Source organism: Anguilla rostrata, chromosome 1 (genome assembly GCF_018555375.3).
Source record: "Anguilla rostrata isolate EN2019 chromosome 1, ASM1855537v3, whole genome shotgun sequence".
Lineage (NCBI taxonomy): Eukaryota > Metazoa > Chordata > Actinopteri > Anguilliformes > Anguillidae > Anguilla > Anguilla rostrata.
In genome coordinates this window covers 70,461,936-70,479,209 of record NC_057933.1, presented here as the reverse complement: position 1 = coordinate 70,479,209, position 17,274 = coordinate 70,461,936, and the positions used below count along the sequence as shown (strand labels likewise).

Here is a 17,274-nt window from a genome sequence, read left to right as displayed (position 1 = left end):
ATGCAATAAAAATGCCTCAAGAAGATGTTCATTTCAGATTTCACTGCAATAAAGGCAACACAGAGAACGCTAATGAAAATGGGTGGGACTTGGTGGTGTGAGGGAAGGCAAGGCAACGACGTGCGGCCATGAACATCACATCACTTTAATTTAAGAGAAGCTCAAAAAGAAAGGAAACGCAAGTGCACCAGCCTAAGTTTACTATCTGTTAGTGTTTAGAAGTGCTCTTAGTGTAACTGCACGCAAGATTCAGATTTTACTATTTCCTGTGCAGGGACCTTTACCAAATAGAGCAAATGGACAGCAAAACCCAGTTCAGTACAACTCAATCCTAGACCCAAACATTGTAAATTATGAAGATAAAGGTCATCTTGAAAACATCCAGCTTGATTTCTTCCTCCCATGCATGTTAGTCATCCAGCTTGTTCATAATTGCACTCATGAGTTTCTTGGTTGTCTGGCAAGTTTAAGTTATTGGTAAGTCTTTATCTTGCTCTGAAAAACCCAGATAGGTAAGAAAGTAGGGTTTAAGCCATATGGATTATTCTCAGTATATTCCTTTACTGATCATCAGGACAAAATTTGACAATCATGACAGAAGTTAAAGAAAAAATACCAGTAACTTCTTCCTAGGTCAATTAAAGAGCTCTAAATGCAAGCGAAGACTCACCTCAGATATTTGTGATGGGATCATACTGGCAGAAACTGAAGATATCAGGTGAGTGTGCTTTAGGCTCCCTTTGGCAGAAAAACGGTGTTGAAGCATAGGAGTATATGAATACACCCTCACATACATCAAGAGAAAATATCATCACAGAAACAGGTCTAAATTGTGTCTTCTTCCACTTTGTGGTAGTGAGTTGGTTTCAGAAAATCAATACGTGGCTGTGTCAATTTGCTCTACAGACTGACAGATGAAATATAATCTGGAGTGCAACTCACATGGCTTGTTCAAGGGAAATGTCACATGCAACAACGTGCAAGTGGAATGTCCTCAAAAAAAAACAAAAAAAAACAATTGACCCGACTTTCACTTCTCAGACACATTTGTGTTCCTTCCGGTTAAACGCCATCTGGTGGTCAACTCGGAAGTTGCGGGCTAAGGGTTCTATAGAATGTGTAGAATCCTGAATGCTTGCCTGGTGCCCCTGACAACTGAAGAAGGCATGTGGGAGCGCCAGTGATGTGCACACAGACAGCAATGTAACCATGAGCTTCCCTAATCTTCAATCCCACTGACCAGAGAAATAACTCCGCTCTCCTCGTCACACAGACTGTGGGAAGAAAGGACTGGGAAGTTTGATGCAACAGGCCGCTTTAAAACTATCCTCATAAGCTTGTAGACTAGATTTCCCTCAACAGGCTCATTGTAATAGATGTAGCAGTGATGTAATAGCACTACTGATGAAATGCACTGGGGTACATTTTGCACCCATAATGTAATTTAAGACCCACCGGATCATTTATAAACATGAACAGGCCCAGACCATCAGGAGAAAAAAAAACTGAAATCAAAGTTAGGGAATTTATTTTATGCCCTTCATTTACAAACCAGATCAAATTCCATGAAAAAAACATTGTTCAAACCTTCCTTGTAGTGTAGTTTTATTGTTTCATAACAGTTTACTGGCACCAGTGTACCGCTGTCATTTGCTTTGCTACATTTAACACATAATGCCATTCTGAAAACAAAAATAAATAAAAGAGAAACGGGGTGGGGACTGGGGGATTATGAACTCAAAGTTTGAAATGTTTTATTCTCTCCAGATTGGGAATTCCACCAACCATCTAACTGACATGTATATCTGTACATCTTAGTCAAGCCTAACACTAGGAGTCATACTGCATCGGTATCTGCGATTGTCCCTAGGTCTTGTGCTCATCTGCCACACCCAACAACATTATGCTGTATCAAGGCTGCGCGGTTCTTCCATTATAAACTACTGTCCTTGCTTGACCTACACTGGGAGCTCAGCGAAATACACTCTCAATAAAAATGTAACTGCATCTCTGCGATAAGCTGTGGCACTGCCTGAATTTACCACAGCCAAACGGGTATCGGGTCATTTTAAATGGTCTGTCGCCGGCAAACACAGAGCAGAGAAACTCACTCAAACAATGAAGTAAAAGATCAGGTCAGGATCTGCTGTAATATATACATTCTACACCAGAGGGTGCTACAGATACATCTCAAGCCTGCAATGGCTGTTGGTAATTGTTGAGAATATTATTATTCCGTTTCTTCTATCGCGGGGGAAAGGTGACGTGAAACTGTGCAAATTTCCTAGGGAGACACACGGTTGAGTGAAATGCATTACACAGTATTAACAACAGCATTAAGTGTCTATCTGTCAGTTTCAATTTAGTGTTTAAAAGGAAATACTAGTGTTCCGTGTTTTGGTTCAAAGTAAGTCAATCCAGTGTTTAATTTTCTGTGGTATAAACTGTGCACTAGCTTTCCTCAAGTCAAACAATTCAAGGAATGCAACTAATTAGTGTTTGAAAAAAAAGTGACGGATATGACTGAAACTGTGAAAACTACAGATGGGAATAAGTGCAGAGTTCAATTCATTCAAGCATTTCAAACAATAAACACAAATGAGGTAATTGCTTTAGTGTGCCGGTAACCTGCATGTAAATTAACAAGAAACACGGAACGCTAATAGTCCTTTTGCATAAACGGCATCAACTAAAAATACATCTAAACTGTACTGGTTTTATTTGCTATGGAAGATGCTCGAGTTCTCACTTAAACATGCAAATCAAGTTCATATAAAAAAACAAAAAAAAAAAAAACAAACAATAAGTTAAATCTTTCCATGTAAGTCATAAACAAAAATACTAACATGTATTTACAAAGACAAAATTATACATAATCATAATAAGCTGCCATTTCAATTTCTTCTTCTAACCCACTATAATACAGAACTTGGGTTTAACTTCAATTAGATTCTGTTTGCAGGCAGACTTCAGAGTCTAATATAGGAAACAGTAGATCATTGCTATCATTGCTTCAGTCTTGGGGCATAATGCAGATTCTGGTCCGATTCCCCAATATTATTTGCATGACTTCTCTCTTACTTATCTCGTAAAAAATTCACCAGTTCTCACATACAAATCTGTCCGCAAAGGATAATGTGCCAAACATGCAAATGTCGCTGCGTTCACCATCGTGATCATGCTATAATCCGAATGCATAATTCCCCTCTCAAAGCAAAAGAAAAATTCAGTCACACATTTATGTTCCAAAGCGTTTCACTGATCATGGACTCAAAATGCACTTTCTTTTTCTTCGTCCAATTCCTTTTCAAGCACGTACCAACCGAACTCACATGCATTCCCCTGCCCTTTTCCAATTCAGTCTTAACATAGAGACACGTGCACACTTTATGTCGTCTTTGATCAATTAAGGCTTTTTATAACTTGTCAAATTGCTTGCAATCTAACTAGATATAGTATATGTCCTACCATTTCTTTTGTGTAAACTATAAGAAACTGAACAAGCAATGACTAAGTGTTTCCATCCGTAACAGCTATAATACTAAAGCATTGTAACTTTAATAACGCCGATATAGACACCCTAACCTTATGCCAAGCACAAAAGGTAAAGTAGTAAATGACGGTTGTGGTATAAGACGACGGCTGGTCTTTTTGCTACCCCGCTAACGTTATTCTTTTTCACAGTTCATATAATACAATGGCGGTGCAAAATTAACAAGACGATTAGGGGGAAACGACAGAGTTGGACTGAGTAGAGCTGAGTCGTACCGCGTAGTGTAGCAATGTAGTGTACCGACTTGAAGTGGAGTGAAAATGATTAAATAATTGTGCCCAGGTTTCAAATATACAATCTGCCTAACAGGGTAGCATAAAAAGTACTGTAGGTTGTAAAAAAAAATCTACCTTGATGGAGGGGGTGGGGATGGACTTTGTGGGGTGGGGAGATGGTGCAATAGTCTTTTATCCCATAATGGAATGAGAGAGGATGATAAGGAGTGGGACAGGGGTGTGGAATGATTCACGGCTGCTCCTCCTTCTTCTTTAGGGAGATGCGCTTCTTTCGAGCTGCTAGCATTTCATAGAAGGGGTCCACGCTCACAGCAGAGCTGCACAGGAGGAGACGGAGGAAACGACAAGGGGAGAAAAGCATTATTACACACACGCACACACACTCAGACAGCACAGCACGCACACTAACTCGGTACACAAGCCTGTGTGCACTCACACATACACACACCTGTATGTTGACTGAACAACATTCACCCGGATATATTTCTTTAGTTCACCAATCTAAAAAAATGTATGCCCCTCCACCCATCCCCCCATCATGTCCTTGGACTGCTTATTCCCTCCCTCCCTTCATCTTTGTGCTCGAGCAGCAGTATAGTGATAGTGGACGAGGGACTGGAAACTCCAAATCCCAGGTTCACCAGGGGCGTCTCACTTGATGCTGTGTATCCACTCTTCCTTCTCCTCCGGGGTGGGGGCGGAGATTCGGTACACCATGTGGTTCCCCTCCACCACCCGCCCGTCCGCCTCCGTTTTGCAGGCCTTGATGAGCTGCCCTCGGTTGTTGGGGATGTACAGCTCAAAACAGTTCTAGGGGGACAGACAGACACAGGTCAGCTGAGCTAAGCACTCGGGGCACTGCAGAGCTGGCATCTGAGAGGATGAGGAGGAGGCTGAGAGGATGAGGAGGAGACTGAGAAGATGAGGACGAGACTGAGAGGATGAGGAGGAGACTGAGACGAGGAGGAGACTGAGAGGATGAGGAGGAGACTGAGAGGATGAGGAGGAGACTGAGAGGATGAGGAGGAGACTGAGAAGATGAGGAGGAGACTGAGTGGATGAGGAGGAGACTGAGAGGATGAGGAGGAGACTGAGTGGATGAGGAGGAGACTGAGAGGATGAGACTGAGAGGATGAGGAGGAGACTGAGGGGATGAGGATGAGACTGAGAGGATGAGGATGAGACTGAGAGGATGAGGAGGAGACTGAGAGGATGAGGAGGAGACTGAGTGGATGAGGAGGAGACTGAGAGGATGAGGAGGAGACTGAGAGGATGAGGAGGAGACTGAGAGGAGAGGAGGAGACTGAGAAGATGAGGAGGAGACTGAGAGGATGAGGAGGAGACTGAGAGGAGAGGAGGAGACTGAGAGGATGAGGAGGAGACTGAGAGGATGAGGAGGAGACTGAGAAGATGAGGAGGAGGCTGAGAGGATGAGAAGGAGACTGAGAGGATGAGGAGGAGACTGAGAGGATGAGGAGGAGACTGAGACGAGGAGGAGGAGACTGAGAGGATGAGGAGGAGACTGAGGAGAGTAGATGAAGGAGGAGACTGAGACGAGGAGGAGACTGAGAGGAGGAGGAGGCTGAGAGGATGAGGAGGAGACTGAGAGGATGAGGAGGAGTCTGAGACGAGGAGGAGGAGACTGAGAGGATGAGGAGGAGACTGAGAAGATGAGGAGGAGACTGAGACGAGGAGGAGACTGAGAGGAGGAGGAGGCTGAGAGGATGAGGAGGAGACTGAGAGGATGAGGATGAGACTGAGAGGATGAGGATGAGACTGAGAGGATGAGGAGGAGACTGAGAGGATGAGGAGGAGACTGAGGATGAGGAGGAGACTGAGAAGATGAGAAGGAGACTGAGAGGATGAGGAGGAGACTGAGAGGATGAGGAGGAGACTGAGAGGATGAGGAGGAGACTGAGAGGATGAGGAGGAGGCTGAGAGGATGAGGAGGAGACTGAGAGGATGAGGAGGAGGCTGAGAGGATGAGGAGGAGGCTGAGAGGATGAGGAGGAGACTGAGAGGATGAGGTGGAGACTGAGATGAGGAGGAGACTGAGAAGATGAGGAGGAGACTGAGAGGATGAGGAGGAGACTGAGAGGATGAGGAGGAGACTGAGAAGATGATGAGGAGGCTGAGAGGATGAGGAGGAGACTGAGAAGATGAGGAGGAGACTGAGACGAGGAGGAGACTGAGAGGAGGAGGAGACTGAGAGGATGAGGATGAGACTGAGAGGATGAGGAGGAGACTGAGAGGATGAGGAGGAGACTGAGAAGATGAGGAGGAGACTGAGAGGATGAGGAGGAGGCTGAGAGGATGAGGAGGAGACTGAGAGGATGAGGAGGAGACTGAGAGGATGAGGAGGAGGCTGAGAGGATGAGGAGCAGACTGAGAGGATGAGGAGGAGGCTGAGAGGATGAGGAGGAGACTGAGATGAGGAGGAGACTGAGAGGATGAGGAGGAGACTGAGAGGATGAGGAGGAGGCTGAGAGGATGAGGAGGAGGCTGAGAGGATGAGGAGGAGACTGAGACGAGGAGGAGACTGAGAGGATGAGGAGGAGACTGAGAGGATGAGGAGGAGACTGAGAGGATGAGGAGGAGACTGAGAGGAGGAGGAGGAGACTGAGAAGATGAGGAGGAGACTGAGAGGATGAGGAGGAGACTGAGAGGATGAGGAGGAGACTGAGATGAGGAGGAGACAGAAAGGATGAGGAGGAGACTGAGAAAAGGAGGGGTAACAGAGCCACTCACAGGTTTTCTGGGGTCCTCCACCTCACGGATACTCAGGTTCTCTAGAGGAATGATGCCCCTGGGCTCCTTGTCCTGAGAGACACATTCAGATCCATCAGCCGTCCCGCCCCCCTCATCCTCAACACCACACTGAGCTTCAACAACCCACCACTTTCTATTACTCACACATTTCACACTGCATCAATTACAGACACATCAGAGGAACAGAGTGCATTCCAACCCTGCTCCATGATGGACAACCCACAAATCAGGACAAATTAGAACATACTGAGCAATGAGGCTGTTGTAATTGTGCATTAAATTCTGTAATGGTGACAGGGCAACGTGACGAAGAACGTAAAGAAGCAAAGCCACTTCACGCTGAACCGCAGCGAGTAGCTGAAGGCCTGTCGGTAGAAAAGGGTCGCTCACCGTGGTGTACTCAAAATAATACAGGCAGTTATCCGTCAAGATAAACCACCGCCGCTTCCAAGTTTTAACCCGTCCTCCTACAAGAAAACAAGATCCAAAGACCATCAGTAAACGAGAACTCTTGAGATGCAGAAAATCTCTACGGTGCACAGCGAGCATTATCCCACTCTAACCTTATCTACAACACAAAAAAATGTATTTTTACTGCACCGCAGTGACTGCCAAACGTGCCTACAGATTCAGGGTAACTAAGTGGACGTTAACTAACGTACATTTACATTTCACTGTCTGCCAGTCTCAATCGCTGTCATTCAGAGCAATTTGTCCAAACAGTCAGAGCATGCTGTAGAGACCACCCAGTCTGACAGTACATACCTCCTTAAAGACAAGCAGCAGGATCAGAGTGCAGAAATCGCACGGAAGCAGAACAGGCACCAGAATTTGGGAAGAGTGGAGGACAGGCAGATGGGGGGAGGGATGGAGGGAGGGAGGGAGGGAGGGAGGGAGGGAGAAGACGGCAAAGATATTAGTAACAAACAGATCACAGAACCCGCCATGCAAGAGGAGGCTAACAGTACGGACCGCCATGACACAATCGGGGCTGTGAATCAAGAGGTGTGCGAGTGTGCAGAACGTACAACCCAACAGCTGAAAGAGTCAGGGGTGAAGCATGTGGTGGTTTGATTCAGAACCATGTCTGATTTTAAAGTTTTAAAAGGAGGAATTTTGGTAGAAATCTTAAGGCTGGTCGCAGTGCTGCCCGAGCTACTACTCAAAAGGCAAAAAACGTAAATCTGTTCATCAACCATGTACGTATAGTAATGCATGTGAAGCGTGAGGCTCTGTTGATGGATTTGACCGTGGTGCAATGGCAGTCTTCATGTCATCCTTGGAGAGAAACACACAACAAAGCACAACGGGAGAATTTGGAGAAAACAAAGAGCACAGTGCACCAAATGTAATTTCACTCCGGGCCACCAGATGTCAGTGTGCACCATTTCCCTTTTATCAAGCCGATTCAAAGCTACCTGCTCCCCCCTTCCCAGCACAGAGCGGAACCACGCTGACTGGCTAGGCCCAGGTTTTTGGGTGGGTTCCCGTGATATTTCCCGCTACGCTGACCCGTGTCCGCGCCGCTCGCCAGCGTTAGGGCTGGAGGCGGGCGGATTCGGCAGGATGTGCAGCTAGCACACGCCTCCTCCACTGGCATTCACGCAGAAAAGAGAGCGGAGCCTTCCGCCATCGCGGATCCCAGCCAACAGCCACAGATACACAGGAGGAATACAGAGCCCAGTTTTTAAGGAAACCCGGGGTCTGGACAAGTCCAAAGCTGTCCTGATTTAGGTGATCACCAGCATTGAGTCTGACAGCATGTGGCACACATACTGGTTGTACATAATGCAGTTTAAAAAATATATATACAATCGTGCTACGTCAGGTCAGCCGGTTTTGGCTCTAGCTTGCGTAAGCCTGGTTTTGGCTCTCAAACTAAAAAAATGAATAGCAGATTGATTCATTCGACTGTTTTAGAGCAGGACACAAGGGACTGCAGAATTAAATTTGAATAATTAAACCATATATTTGTTTTAGAACTTTATCATTATGATGTTCACAACTCAACCAAACCTTATTCAACCCCTTCACGCGTCATGCAAAATGCCTTTTCAATTTAAATTTTAACGCCTCACTGCAAATCAAGTTCCTCAGCTCGGTTATGCCAAAACTTCTCAATCGATGGAAAAAAATGAGTGCAAGTGCCCCCATAAGCGCAATAATTTCGAACAGCAGCACCACCACCACCACCACGACACCACAGCAGCAGTCAGCACATCTGCCTCACCCAGCTTAAGGAGCCAGCCCTCTCGGTCCGGGTTGAAGAAGGTATGCGTGAGGTCATTTCCATCGTCCTCTGGGATTTTGAAGGGCTCGTTCTTGATGCTCTCGTAAAGATTCTTCAACAAGGAAAGAGGAAACGCAAGTGTGAAGCATTCTGAAAAAAAGCACAGCGCGTTCCCTCCCCCGTCAGCTGGGTCGCACGGGACCTTGGCAGGACACCAGCTGAAGGGGCCCCAGGCCCCAGGGCCACACTCAGAGGCAGCAGGCTCACACTCAGAAGCCCCAGGCTCACACTCAGAAGCCCCAGGCTCACACTCAGAAGCCCCAGGCTCACACTCAGAGGCCCCAGGCTCACACTCAGAAGCCCCAGGCTCACACTCAGAAGCCCCAGGCTCACACTCAGAGGCCCCAGGCTCACACTCAGAGGCCCCAGGCTCACACTCAAAGCCCAGGCTCACCACTCAGAGGCCCCAGGCTCACCTCAGAGGCCCCAGGCTCACACTCAGAAGCCCAGGCTCACACTCAGAAGCCCAGCTCACACTCAGAGGCCCCAGGCTCACACTCAGAAGCCCAGGCTCACACTCAGAAGCCCCAGGCTCACACTCAGAGGCCCCAGGCTCACACTCAGAGGCCCCAGGCTCACACTCAGAGACCCCAGGCTCACACTCAGAAGCCCCAGGCTCACACTCAGAAGCCCCAGGCTCACACTCAGAAGCCCCAGGCCCACACTCAGAAGCCCCAGACGCCAGGCCCCCCACTCACTCGCAGCAGCTCTTCAGGGAGATCTCCTCCATCGTTGATCCCTCTGTTCATGGAGATGAAGCGGTCCACACCCGGCTTGTCCCTCACGTTGGGGTTGTGAAGGCTGGTGTTGAGCATGATGATGGCGAACGAGAGCACATAGCAGGTGTCTGAGGGAGGGTGGGAGGCAGGGAGGGAGGGAAGGAGGGAGAAAAAGAGGGAACAGAGAATTAACGGGAATCGTGGGGAAAGATAACGAGAAGAGAGCAAAATAAGCAGCCAGAAGCAGGCAGAGATGCAGACCATTCCAGCTGTTACATGTACAGTACACCACCTGGCCACACATCAGCAAATGCATATCGAGAAAGAAGTCAGAAAACTTATCTTTATAATTTCCAACTTTTTCCTATGCTTTACAGAACTGTACATGAAATAGATTCAGTGATGCATTTAATTCAACTAATTTATTTTTTAAATGGAACATAAGCTGGATCAAAGCCCAACCTGGGTCTGCTTTTTCTGAAGTGAAAGAATCCTGTGAGAGGAGTATGCATTGAGCACGCACAGGAATGGCTGAAGTACCTGTGCTTTGGAAGACTCCGGGGTTACAGTGACAGTATCTTTGCGCAAAGGCCTCCATCATCCTGTCAATCTTCTGGGCCTCACCTGGCAGACGGAAACTCCACAGGAACTGCCTGAGCACAAGGAGGAAAAACAGCTGAGGAAACCGACCATTCGCCCCACCCCACCCACAGCTACAGGACACATACAACTACAGGACACACACAGTTACAGGACACAAACGGCTACACAGCACATCCAGCTACAGGACACACAGCTACGGGACACAGACAGCAATAGGACACATACAGCTACAGGACACACACAGCTACACAGCACATACAGCAACACAGCTACAGGGCACACACAGCTACACAGCACAAAGAGCTACAGGACACACAGCGACACAGCACATACAGATACAGGACACCCACAGCTACACATCACATACAGCTACAGGACAAACACAGCTACACAGCTCCAGGACACATACAGCTACAGGTCACACACAGCTACACAGCTCCAGGACACATACAGCTACAGGTCACACACAGCTACACAGCTCCAGGACACATACAGCTACAGGTCACACACAGCTACACAGCACATAAAGCTACAGGGCACACCGTAGCACACCAACATACTGAGCATAAACCCTTCAGTAACACTGCAACAAAGGCCATAGCAGCCCACCATACGGAGCATACACCTGCAACTCATACAGAATATAGCTGTGTTTCGACAGTAGCGTGAATCGTCTCAATCTGGAATGTTACAGAAGCACATACTGAAGTACGCAACCCAAATCACAGTGAGGATTCCACTGTTCCAATTTTTTAAAACACCATTATAAATAGGCATGACAAACAGACAAGCAGAGAAGATATGCCATCAAACTTACCTAAGGGCCTGTACCAAGTTGAGATCGGTGAATTCGTGCAGATCAACGAACGCCTGCAGAACTTTGATATTAAAGTCGTCCCTACAGGAAAGAGGAGAGAAGGAGACATGCTGATGCAGAGCAAAGCACAAAATTCAATTTGGACACCATTATTTTTAAGTACTACGGCAATGTTAAGAGACTCTGGCAGTTCAGTCATACCTCTCCCCCAGGTAGTCTCCGATGGCGGTCTTGTTGAGCCCCTCCCCTTTGTACAGGAACTGGGCGATGTCCTCGGGAGTGTGTCGAAGCAGTTCATTCTCCACCAAGAACACGATGCCCTGCGACCCCGCAGCCAGGTTAGTGTGTGGCGCGCAGAAGGAACACAGGAAGGAAGGCATTTCGGCACGGCTTCCATTACCTTTGATCACGGTACTGTCACCTGATTTGGATCATGCCATTAATTGCATGCATGTTTTCAATACGAAAATAACATGGTTGCTTGCTGCGCAGTTTTTTAAATAGATTTTAACGTCAGCAGGACTAAAATACAGTGCTTTGGAGGAAGGTAAGGGATGACTGCAACCCATCCAACTTTGAGACGCAATTAAAATGAGAGGAAAAGAGGCCGATGAGGTCTGGAGTTTTAAATATCTCTGAATGATTATAGAGGAAAAAATAACTATTTTATGATGGCACCCATTACGTCTACTAGAAGGGCAGCCAGAGTCTTTAGCTACTTTCTGCTTAGGAAAGTAACGTCTGCATCTGTTCGTAGATCCTTCACTGACACTGCACTAACTTTTAAAATCATGTTCATCGCCACAGAAAATCTACCACACAAACTTACAACCACATAAACTTCCAAAACAGCTAGTGCTGGAAAAGATTTGGCTATAAAACCGACATCAAAATGGCAGAAATAATATCAAACCAAAGAATGATTACTTACACTGTTATTTCAAAACCTCCCACTAACATGGCATAACACTTTTTAAAAATTAAAATTTGCCTGCAATCTGAGTTGTAAAGAAACAGCAGTAATGACCTGGTTTGAGGGTCACAGCCGTAGGATTAGGCGATTAGGGAAGGTTATGTGAGGTTAGTGCGCAGCTGGCTGGCTGAAAGATGCTGTTGAGAGGTTGTGTAACACGTTCCATTCACTGTTGTACACATATAAACGGGAGAGGGGGGGGCATGTCACATGCTCTTGGATCTGAACAGTAGGCCGTTCACTCACCTTTTTGGGGTCCATGTTGAACTTCTTCCGTCCCATGGCAACGTGCCTGTTTTTCTGTAGTGTTTTACTGCGAACAAAAATAAATAAACAATACATTTAACATGCCTTTCATATCTCACAGACCTTCCACTCCACAACTATTCAGTGTCTGAGAATGATTATTATGGACAGAACTGAAGGGGTAGAATTAGCAGCTGGAGGCGTCCACCTCATTGTCTGACTTATAATTTATGAAGGGTACAGCTCCCCAATCAGTGAAAACAGCTGAGCAATTATACTCTTATTCATTGTTTGTTGAATAACAAACACTATGGCATAGATTCAATAAACATTTGCCCTTAACTTTGACTAAAAAATAAAAAGGAAGCATTGCTCCTTTTCTTCGCGAAAAAAAACAACAAAAAAACACAACGCTTGCATTTCAATTTTAGTCAAGACATGTTTGATCAGTCCGTGTCACATTATTGAGTACGCAAAACATGACTACAAGGTCGCTGTGCTGGCTCCATTCATTTCTTATCACACAAATCAACAACGCCGAATTAGACACCACAAGTAAAGCTGCATCGTGACTGCTCCCCAATGTATGCCGTGCCAATGGAGCATGCCGTCTGTGAGCACGCTCTGTGCGTGTGGGCGCGATCGATGCTCTCCGCCCATCTGACCTGCCCTCTGTGCTGCTCTCCAGGCCCTCCACCTCAATGATGGCCTCCCTCAGCTCCTCTCTGAGCCTCTGGATCTCCAGCAGCAGGGCCCCCTTCCGCCTCCGGATGTCCTCCAGCTCGGAGCGCTCCTCCGGGCTCAGGTCCACCGGGACTGCTGGAGCAGGGGCAGCGGCGGCAGGGAGAGCGGATCGAGGGGGAGTGGAGGAGAGGAGGAGCGTGAACAGAGAAAACAAAGAAGAATGGACAGAGAGAGAGAAAGCAGAGGGCACGGGCAGAGACAGTAATGTGGAAGAGGGGGATGACGAAGGTGGAGAGGAGGACAGTGGAAGAGAGGAGGAGTAAGAACAGGAGCCATTACAAGAACGAACCCAACATGTGACATGTGAATTGTGAAACACTTCTGTCATATTCAGATTTGGTGAAAAGCAGTGAGTGTATAAATATTTGCAGTGCCATTAAGCTTATTTTGCTCTCACCTGACAGCAATGCACAAGCACTGAAAATGCTGGCAATCTGGGGACGATATGCGTGGTACTCTCGCCCTAGCTAAAGGGACAGTATCTCCAACCAGCTGAGAACTAGAGCCATTGACATCCAAAGAGTGAGCCATTCTTCCTTCTTTCCTGCTCAGAAACTCACTGACCTGTACCCTAATGTGGCTATTTTTCTTGTGTGGTGAAACGGAAATATGCGTTTCAGAAACGGGAGACACAATGTCTCCGTGTGGTCATGGAATGCAAAAGCTTCCAGGAAGATAGCCAGTGGGCCTGTCTTAATCAGTCTTGCTCCTGTGGATACTTGCGTTCCAGACTGACTGTACACCGATACACTCAGGAGGAAATGAGGAAACGGGAAGAAAGAAAGAAAAACACCCCCGTGTTGAAAACATTCTCAACATTCCAGACATTCTTCAAAGTGACAGTGACAGAACAAGAGAGGGAAGGAGGGAACTGGTGTTGAATTGATGAAGTGTGTGGAAATTACATTTGAGCTGAAACCTCAGAAATATTACCTCGGGCAAAATAATTTGGCAAGAACCAAGTGGTTGTATTCCTGGTGTTGTGCAGATTACATTGCTAGAGAGCATGCAATTTCAGTGTTTCAGTGACTCTTGTCGTCCATTGTAATCAATGGGTTTGTTATGCCATTTCTGACAACGCGGTTACTGCAACTACATGCTGGTATGACGAAAGTAAGGAGACATGAATAAATGCGTTAAAGGTTGACAACAGGCAACCGACTAAGGTTAGCTGGCTAGCTTACACCTGACTAGGACAGTATACAGTGATATGTATTCCGTATGAAAAAAAGTAGAGAGCTACCTAGACAATGCAATTTCAATCGCCTTTAGAAAGCTAATTTGTTGCCGTTCATTCTGACTAACGCCAGACCATAAATCAGCCTTTCCGTTGACAACAAACGCTTTATCTTTAGCTAGCTAGTTGGTCTAATCTACACACAGCGCTTAGAAAAACCAACCCCGCCCCCATCAATTAATTAGCTAGCAATGGTGTTGATCTTTATTTTATATCAAGAAGTTTAACTGCACTTAGTGCAACGACAGCTGTCTTCTTTGAAGTTCAACAGCCACAATCGACGCTAAGATAGCGAGCTAGCTACTATGGGAAGCAAGCAAGCTGGCTCGTTACCTTTAAAATAGGTAGCGTTAGCTTACTATTAGCTGGCTTGCGAAATGCTGCAGAGCTACGTTAGGCTAGCTAAGGTTAGTTATCTGGCTAAGTGGTGGTGTGTTGAGAGCGACAGCGGACCATCAGATTTTCAAAAGGACAAAGGAGACATGAAACATTAAAGTTGTTGTAAATAGCTAACTATGTTTCATGTGGCAACAATCTTAAAATATTTCACACCTAGCCAGCTATAGATGAGCCAACTAGCTAGCGAAGCGTTATTATGAAAGAGCTACTCACTGTAGTCCAGGTCATCCATTTTTGGTGCTTTACTTTTAGGCATATATGTATCAGGCTCGAATGTCATTCAATAGCCGTAGAAAAATGGATATACAAAAATATCCTCATACAATAAAAAGAAATCGGAAAGAAATAAATAAATAACCAGACTGCGTACTGAAACCCAAGCAAGTGAAGAGACAAAGGAAGAAGCAATGCAGGAAGTTACGATAGCTTTTCATTCAGGAAATGTCCACGCCATCGGCCATTTTTGTAAGGACCAAGGGAAAATCGTGCTTCTGTGCACTTTCAATCCAGCGCCATTTCGGAAAACTGGCATTAAATTAGCGCCAAGATGGAAGCCACAATTCCCACATACAGTGGATTTCAATTTAATTTTAAAATATATTTTGAAGCCTGCACACAAAACAACACGGGGACATTTGAATTCTAATTTAAAATGATAATAGAACCACAACACATTTAATAAAAGTGTTTGCCAGATCCAGAGAATATTGCGTGAGCCCCAAATTCCCAATCACTAGGGCATATTTAAAGAAAAGCTAAAACGGATTCAAAATTCCACATGGGCCCATAATTTGTGAAATAATCTTTGTGAATGTGTATTTTATTTTAATAAATAGCCAGTCTGAACTTTGGGTTACTACCAATGTAAAATAAACTGCAAATATAAATTTTTTGTTTCACAAAGCAAAGAATGAATAACAAAAACAAATAAATAAATAAACAGATCAACCACTGATGAAATATTTACTTAATGATGTGCATATAAATGTTGCAAATTCTTCCTCTAAACCAGGTGTCTGCCACTAAGACATGGCAGTCAAAAACAACTGATATTTCATCTTGTGACAGGAATGTTGTGCGTTTAATCATCAGATTATCATCATTACACTTGTTTGTCATATGCTTGAGCAAAGAAATTCACTTCCTCTAGAATAGTTAACTATGCTAGTCATAATTGTTTCCTGTAAATAACCACAAACATTACACAGATATAGCCGCTAGAGGCAATTAACGGGGTCCAAGGAACATTGGGCCCAACTGCAGTCTTATGCATCTATCATTTGTCTGGATGTAATGAATGACACAAAACACCTGACAAGGATGACTCTTGGAATGAAAAGACTTTGTATGTAGGTCATGTAGTTGAAAAATTAGAGTCAAAAATATGAAAAATACATTATTCAACTGCTGGTGGACCTATAGAGCACAAATATTTGTACTCGTGCTTTGTGGACTTCAGATAAATATGGGAATTAAGTTTCATCCAGATCTCATGCATTATTCATGGCTATGCATCACATCCTTTTTACACATATTCCTCACAAATTTTGAAAGTGCATTGTGGACTGCTTTGGATTACAAAAATTCTTTTGATAACTTTTCATTGAAAGCCATTAAAAGCAGAGTCCCAAAAACCATGAGAGTCTCAAAAATTGTGACAATCAGTCAAACGGTGTTGGACTGATGTGCATGTGTGGATTCTGCATGACTCAAGGAATGTCAGAAAATGCCTTACGCTTCAAAAGATATAGAAAAAAATGTTAAATGCCTTGTCATAGCACCACCATGTAGTCAATGAGGATGTGGTGACTAAACAGTGGGTAACGTTTGAGAGCTTTATACCAAATTTGGTAGCTCTACACCTCACGGTTCTTGAAATCCAAATACCCTTAAGGCAGGAAAATATTTGCCAAAATAGATGCCAAAACTCCTTTGCTCAAGACCTTTAAGTACACAGCAGATAAAAAGATTAGTCTTTGCTGTTTCCCGGTAGAATCCACAGCGGCTGACAACTACAAGATTCAACAAGACTAACATCCTCAGGGCGCTCAGAGAAAGCATTGTGTTCTGTGCTCTTGTACTTCTGCCACCTGTGTAACAACAAGCAGCGCTTGCCGTTGCCATGGGACTAGCCACACTAAAGGCCACGGACTCAAAGTTTGGAGGGTGACTGGCACAAATACCAGAAGCCCCAGGATAAGACAGTGGAGCAAAGAGGGATAAAATGCCACAATTAACACAGCAATAACAGACTGAGGGTGGTCCCTGAGAGGATGGTGTTGCACCAAGGGGAAAAACAAGTGGCTTTTGAGGGAACAGATAGGAGGGAGGAAAGAAGGGGAGAGGGTGAAAAGGAATGCAAGATAAAAGATAAGCTGTGGCAGGAGTACATTAGTGAGGGAAGGAAGAACAGAGAATAAGGAGCAGAATGCAGATAGAGAGAGGAAGAGAGTCTCAGACACCTACTTCCTTGCTTTGGCGGCTGTTTTCCTCATTTCATTTATTCGTTTCCATAATAAATGCGCAAGAACAAAGGCCTTGTTATTCCGTCTTATTTGGCCTCTATACAGATTATGCTGAGAAACCCATGCCAAAAATATTAGACGAGACAAACGCGCTGCACTTTCATTTAAAAATGTAAATAAAAAGCAGAGTGGGCTTGCCAACAGTTACACACTTACACAAACG

General features: G+C 45.3%; 1 protein-coding gene across 2 annotated transcripts; it reads right to left on the bottom strand.

Annotated features, from left to right (window-relative positions):
- Positions 1 to 1,511: 1,511 nt before the first annotated feature.
- On the bottom strand, positions 1,512 to 15,031 carry cyth2 (cytohesin 2). Of its 2 annotated transcripts, none has more exons than XM_064297606.1 (12): positions 14,800 to 15,031; positions 12,872 to 13,025; positions 12,207 to 12,273; positions 11,189 to 11,307; positions 10,988 to 11,068; positions 10,108 to 10,220; positions 9,547 to 9,695; positions 8,789 to 8,900; positions 6,949 to 7,025; positions 6,538 to 6,609; positions 4,445 to 4,599; positions 1,512 to 4,106 (listed from the first exon to the last, which is right to left on the bottom strand). In XM_064297606.1, exons 1-12 carry the CDS (start codon positions 14,864 to 14,866, stop codon positions 4,019 to 4,021), a joined length of 1,254 nt encoding a protein of 417 aa, XP_064153676.1. In that variant the 5' UTR covers positions 14,867 to 15,031; the 3' UTR covers positions 1,512 to 4,018. The 2 variants fall into 2 exon arrangements, with proteins under 2 accessions (XP_064153676.1, XP_064153684.1); XM_064297614.1 differs by having other exon boundaries at positions 12,872 to 13,022; positions 14,800 to 15,030.
- Positions 15,032 to 17,274: the final 2,243 nt, after the last annotated feature.